The sequence below is a fragment of the Monopterus albus genome, unplaced genomic scaffold (assembly GCF_001952655.1).
Source record: "Monopterus albus unplaced genomic scaffold, M_albus_1.0 scaffold13.1, whole genome shotgun sequence".
NCBI classification, from domain to species: domain Eukaryota; kingdom Metazoa; phylum Chordata; class Actinopteri; order Synbranchiformes; family Synbranchidae; genus Monopterus; species Monopterus albus.
Window position 1 is genome coordinate 4,486,925 of NW_018127893.1, and position 6,388 is coordinate 4,493,312.

Sequence of the window (6,388 nt, forward strand, 5' to 3'; positions counted from 1 at the left end):
GGTCAAATCTTTATTTGCAATATAAAACAAAATTACAAAATTATTTTTCTACATTTCGGGTTGAAATACATCTTTTGTTAGTAACGAGTATGGTTTGCAGCCTAGTATTCACATGAATGTTCACATACATGCACTCCACCGCTCGGCTCCACCACTAGATGGCAGCAGAGCTTTATGTTTGAATTTGGCTCAAAGTTGGCATCAGCAGAAATGTAGCTGGGTCAAACGCAGCCCGACTGAAAGTATCTCTGTTGCCACACATTCCTTCTTCACAAGGGTGGAGAAGTATAGGAACTGTGGTTTGGAGGAATGCTTAAATAAACAATCCCAGCTCATACTTTGGCAGGGTTGCCCCAAAACTATAAGCCTATACAGCACTCTGTCTGCACAAAGCTGCTAGTAGAAATGTTTTTATTGCATATACCTGTAGCCACAGGGCTTTAAAAATGTGCCTTTGTTGCTGAAACAGCTTAGTTTGAGCAATGTCGGTATTCTCTCCTTCACATATTAACAGACAAGTTAAAGTAAGTAATAGGTAACAAATAAGCCCAGCAGCACTAAGGGGGAGACAGTGAGACCTCAACACTGCAGATAAAAAAAACCATGGAGGCCTTTGTGTTAACAGCTCTGGTCTGTGTCAGGAGAACCTCCTGGCATCTGCTCAAGCTGGTATTATAACATTACACGGTGTAGTAAGACTTGGGTAAAGGCCTGGAATGTAGGTGTTTATGCCAAACACAAGCCATGTTACATTTATCCAGGAAACACAGAAGTAGCCTTCTCATACTTGTCAATAAACCTTGATTCTTTCTTATGATTCTGAACAGAACACAAGGGTTAAAAATTTCTTCTGAAAACTGCTGAGTCTCAGGAAGGTGACAGGAAAGGACAGTATCTTTACTGGAGCATTTAGCTAGGGGGGTCAACTAAACTCTCTCTCAATAGTGTCCATCAGCTCCTCTTCTGATCCATCGTACAGGATGACTGGCATAGTAAGAGAGGAGCTATGGCAGCTGCCAAACCTCCTGGGTTGCCTGGGGAGAGTTTAGGAACATGTCAGCAACATGGTTAAAAAAGAATGATACCCCAGGTGTATTATGTTTGTGTAAAGCAGCCCATGAACACACCACATTATAAATTTAAAAGACCATAAGGTAGCATATTATTGTTAGAGTGAAGTACAGGCCATTGCTTTTAAATACGTTTTTGGCCTGTTTGCCTCCAAACAAAGCAACAGTGTGTATTTTGATCCCCTTAAGGTAGAATTGATCTGCCCCTGCTCGGTTTTTACTATTCCTCTGAGCTCAGAAATGCATTATTTATCAGAGCTGTCTACTTACGATTGTTTTTCTGATGTGGGTACAGCTTCCAACAAAGTCCCTCTTGACAAAAAGCTCTGTGAGGAGGAGTCAAATACGAGGAAAGAATGGATATCATGTTTTCAGTTCATCTCTTAACAACTGTCCAAGCTCATTATTGTTTTATGAAATCCTAATAATTTACATGGGTTAAACTCAGTTAAAACAGAAATCATGTTGTGAAATAGTAAAATAATACGTCCTTACATTGTGATGACTGGTGCACTCAGATGTGTGTGTTTTAAAGTGTGTGAAAGCATCGTTATTTCTCTTGTTTACATCTCCAGGTCCACTGCGTGAGCCACGTGGCTCCTCGGCTCTCTCTGGCTCTCTCAGCCGAGGAGTTGAAGGGACGTCCTCCTCAGTGTCCTCCCGGCTGAAATGACACAGTCCATATGTTTTGGATTTCATAATAGTCTTCATGGGAGCGGTTTTCTTCGCAGAAACCTTCTCCTTCTCATAATCTGCAAGAACGGTGTCCAGATCTCTATCAATACTGTCGCCTTCCCTCGAAAAGTCAGAGTCGTGTCCCTCGCCGTGGCGGTCGGGTGGCGCACGGTTGCGCGCGTTGCGTAAAATTGCATGGATTCTGAGGGGCTTGAATGGATGGCTGTCCTGTTTGGAAGCAGTCACCGTTGTTTTGGACATGTTCACCTCGCTGACACACGCAGGTGCAACTTTCTTCCCTCGGCTTGTACCGCTGCCCATGTCCGTCTGCTCGTCTCTTAAAAATCAAAATGCAAAGTTTATTTTCAAATGTCCCTTCAGGCGCAGCAGAGTTGAACATTAACCAGCAAAGACATCATCCTTGTCAGTGTTTAAGTTTAAATGTTTACTAGGGTTAAGGCTTTAAGACTGGTCTTTGGCTAAATAGAAGCCCGTTTTCCTAACACTGGACTCCTGGTGTGCAGACACACCGCTGAATTATTGGATATTCCATGTTCTCAGAACGGACTTAAGTCGAAGAGGCTGCCTGTAAACTTTGGAGTAGCTAGGCTACATCAGGATGAAAAGCAATGTATTCGTTACATAACACCAGTTTGGCTCAGGACCCTGGGGAGAAAACTCCGCCTTCTTATAGGGGGAAACACACACACTTGATGTTTTCATTATTTCTACTCGATAAAAATAACTTCAGCTTTTATTTTAGAAGCTGTAACGTTGCTTCTGTCTGCACTTTCTCATTTGGCACACAATTAAAATGATTTTTGATTTAAAAAAAGACAGCTTATACAGTATATTTAAATATTTTGTCATTTCCTGAATTGAGAAAGAGATTAGAACAAGACTTGCAGCCTGAGGCTGGAAAGGCCAACTGGGGCAATTAGTTTGATTTATTACATAACACATCAGCAACAATGACAAGCCTATGGCCTGTCTGTGTTCAGCTAATAGAGTTTATTGAAACAAGTGAGGTCAAGAGTGATTGAGATCCTGTCCGCCCTCTGTGTCTAGGCCCCCTGCTCATCAGCCCCTCTGGTGACTGATCAAGACTCAAGGACTGAGTCCCAAGGGAGAGGGGCCATTCCTTTCCAACAGCTTAGGCTTCCCAGAGATTTCTCAGTAAGCTTTTGTTTGGTCCACTTGCACATACAAAGGACACAGCAGGGGCATCCCACTGCCAGAACTGTCCGACAAGAACCCAGAGTCCATGTTTGCCATCTCTCATTGAGTGCCTCTTTTGCCCTGGTTCCTTGCCTTTGTGTGTGTGCACACAGTATGTGTGTATGCCAGACAGCTGTGCAACCTGTTCTCTCTGGAGGATGACCAAGTCAAAGACACCTGCTGTTTAAGCAACTGACATTTTTCTAACTGTGAGTGTGAGAGGAGATAAAAAAAAACAGATTGCAAGTCCCAGATGTCTTATCAAGGAAATTCCAGCAGTTAGATTTTTTTCTTTTTGAGGACATGTGTTACACATTGGGTGTTTCAATAAGGGTGGAAAGAATGCTAAATTGGAAAAATGTCAGTTTTAACAGGCAAAAAGTAGCTATTTTGCAGACTGCGCAGTCACTTAGCTACATTTAATCTTCATAAAAGGCCTTGTCTTACTAACCAATCTCTTTTCAATTCACTGGCACCTTTTCTCCTTTAAAAGCCCTTAGAGAAATTCTCATAAGAAAAGAGCTTGAAAGGAAAACTATAACAACCTTCTTTGTTCAATAATTCCATAATTGTATGCTATAGCTCTCACCTCTGTAAAGGTTCAATAATTCATTAAAATCTGTTTAAGTGAAAGTAGAAGTTATAATTTTAGATTGTACCCAAAAATAACAGTAAAAGTACAAGCTTGCTTTCAAACCCTGCTGCTCACAGAGTCTTTGTTTGTGTTGTTTTAGCTCCAGTTTCTCTTATTCTCTGCCAGCACCAGTGTATCATTAAAAAGATCAGGCAGCCACATCTGGAGAAAAACTCAACAGCTTCCAGACAAGGGGAGGATCTGTTGCAAGCCACAGCCCAGCTCACTGCATAGCTGTGGTTTCTCTGACTTTGACTCTCAGCTTCAAGAACATCCCTCCTTCCATGGATGGAAACTTGAAAGACGAGATTAAGTTCTGTCTTTATGGTGGTATAAAATTTGGCTCTGGATTCTCAATGGCTTTGTACTGTACATCAAAAAAAAAAATATGTGAATCAAACTGTTTTTGGCACTAAGATTAAACTGTGCTCTGAGTTTTGGACTGTAATGGATATTTTTGTTCTCTCCCAACAGCAGGAGAACATGTGTGGGAAATGTTAGTTATTATGACTCAGCTGCTCCATTTGAAGAGCAACAAAAGCTATTGTTGTCATGTTTAAAAAACATCTGACTTATGTCTGGCAAAACCAAACTGTTATATTTCTACTATACATTTCTTATTTCCTGCCAAGGAAGAAAGACTCCAAAATTTTCTTTTGCAATCAGACAAAAGATCCATCAAGACACTGCCCAGTAATCAACCAACCAGATGAGCAGAGCGTGAGACAGGGATACTGTGATGACACAGAGACATAAGGTTGTCAGGGCAACAGTCAGCGCAGCCAAGACGAGTTCAGCTGTAGTGAAAGAACCAGGGGCAGCCCTGTTTATCTTTGAGCTATTCCACTTAATCTGCTATATTACAGAATGTGAATTAAACCTTATCCAGTTGTGTTGACCTTGAGAGTATGTCACAAAGATAAACTTGTGAGCTCAGAAAACTTAGCGTTCATCACCATCTATCTCAAATCATCACATCAATATTGACATACCTAATATAGAGCTTGCTGCTGTGACCTGCAACATGATTTGGTTCATGTTACTGAACCAAAATATGGTAAAAGGAGTGTTAAGGTTATTTCCAGCAGATGGTGCCAGTATTCAAGAAATAAATTACACAGTTACATACTTTTCCTACTGATACCACTTCAGAAAAGGGCTTCACACAGAAGCTTATGAACTCTCCTTGCAACTTCAACAATAATTTCTGCTTCCATGATAAATATGTGAGGAAGGCTCTGCTGATCTCATTGGAAACTGAGCAAAACAGTAAATAGAGCTGGCTGTATGAAACTATGATTGTGTCTGACTATACTGTATACTGTATATGTATGTATATGTACCGCTCAGTTTCAGTTGCCATCATAAGTGGTGAAGAAATGCAACACCGTAGCATAGAAACCCCACCGCGAGGCAGCATTTTGGTGGTGTAATAGCATAGTAGTGATGCAGACACACCAATGTGCAAGTATAAGTGCTCACAATGGTGTAGGCCACTTGCATAGCCTACGGCATAGGCTCTATATAGATTCAGTGAAGAACCATGAATCAAGCTTTAGTTGACATTACCTGCCATCATAGCTACCAGGTGAACCAGAGCAAGTAAGGCTGTAGCAGGAAAACCTCTGAATGTATTAACTGAGCAATGGTATGTTTACTGCTTATGAACTGAACTTTAATTTGTATAAGAGTGACATTGGTGAACTCCACCTTTCAGAAGTTACAAAGTGCTACTTTAAATCTGCAACAATTTTTGGGGGATCCTTGTAGGCAGTGGCCATACACAGTGAACACACCATTAACATATCATCATATTCATTTATGTCATTTGTCTTTTCCATTTCCATTCTAATGTAAACTTGTGTCTATATGCGTTTTCTCCCAGGGTACTGCTAACCTGGTTCTGCCTCCACAGCACATCATCTTAAACACCTTTCTTTTGTTTGGAGCACGTTCTTTTGTTTTTCCCTAGCTATTCCAGATACCTCCTCAGGCAGACAGTGTGTCATGTCGATTAGACCAAGTTACTGTGAAGCCTCCATCAAGTCCTGGCGTCAACATTCATGTGGAAGAAATAGCAACAGAAGGCTGTACTACATGTTTCTATTAAAAACCGCTGTGTTGTCATTAGCTGCACTGTGTGTAGCTTAGGACCTAAACCAAATGACATTCCCCTCAGCCTCAGTTGTACTCACTGTTTTAGCTTTTAATAACTTTAAACAACACTGATTATCTAGACTGAGCATAGCATATGGCAAAATAAGAAGGTTTTTGTTTCCACTAGGACAAAATCTAGCTGCTGAACAGCACCTGAAATATAAAACTTAATAACATTCCTTCCTTAGATATTTCTGTTCCAAAACATTTTGAAGGTTGAGAAAAAGTACAGAAGGTCCAGGAGAGGAAGCAGCACCAGTGTGATGCTGCCCATGGTGCTGACAGGAGACAGATGGCACAGAGCAGACAGCTGCACTAACAACCTTACTATTTAATTGATAAAGTCCAGAGAGTAAAGAGCTACAGCACGGCTCTCCTGTCTCAGAGAGGGGAAGCCCACAGAATCCTGTGAAATGTATGCAGATTACAATAACTTTATATATTTGATAAATCTGGAAACTTTCTGCAGCAGCTTTTCAAGGCTCCTATTTGCAACCAAAGCTTTCTTTTTAACCTGACCTGTAATTTAAAAACATTCACAGGTGGCTGAACAATGATATTCCTATTGTGTTGCAGAGTTGCCAGCCAAGTAGTGGGGTGCAGAAAGATGGCTTTTAACATTATATTTCCCTAC

The 6,388-nt window shown here is 41.0% G+C and overlaps 1 protein-coding gene across 1 annotated transcript; it reads right to left on the reverse strand.

Annotated features, from left to right (window-relative positions):
* Positions 1 to 4: 4 nt before the first annotated feature.
* Positions 5 to 3,418, reverse strand: LOC109955215 (uncharacterized). Its single transcript, XM_020591157.1, has 3 exons — positions 1,566 to 3,418; positions 1,341 to 1,396; positions 5 to 1,034 (listed from the first exon to the last, which is right to left on the reverse strand). Exons 1-3 carry the CDS (start codon positions 2,064 to 2,066, stop codon positions 923 to 925), a joined length of 669 nt encoding a protein of 222 aa, XP_020446813.1. The 5' UTR covers positions 2,067 to 3,418; the 3' UTR covers positions 5 to 922.
* Between the last annotated feature and the right edge of the window lie 2,970 nt (positions 3,419 to 6,388).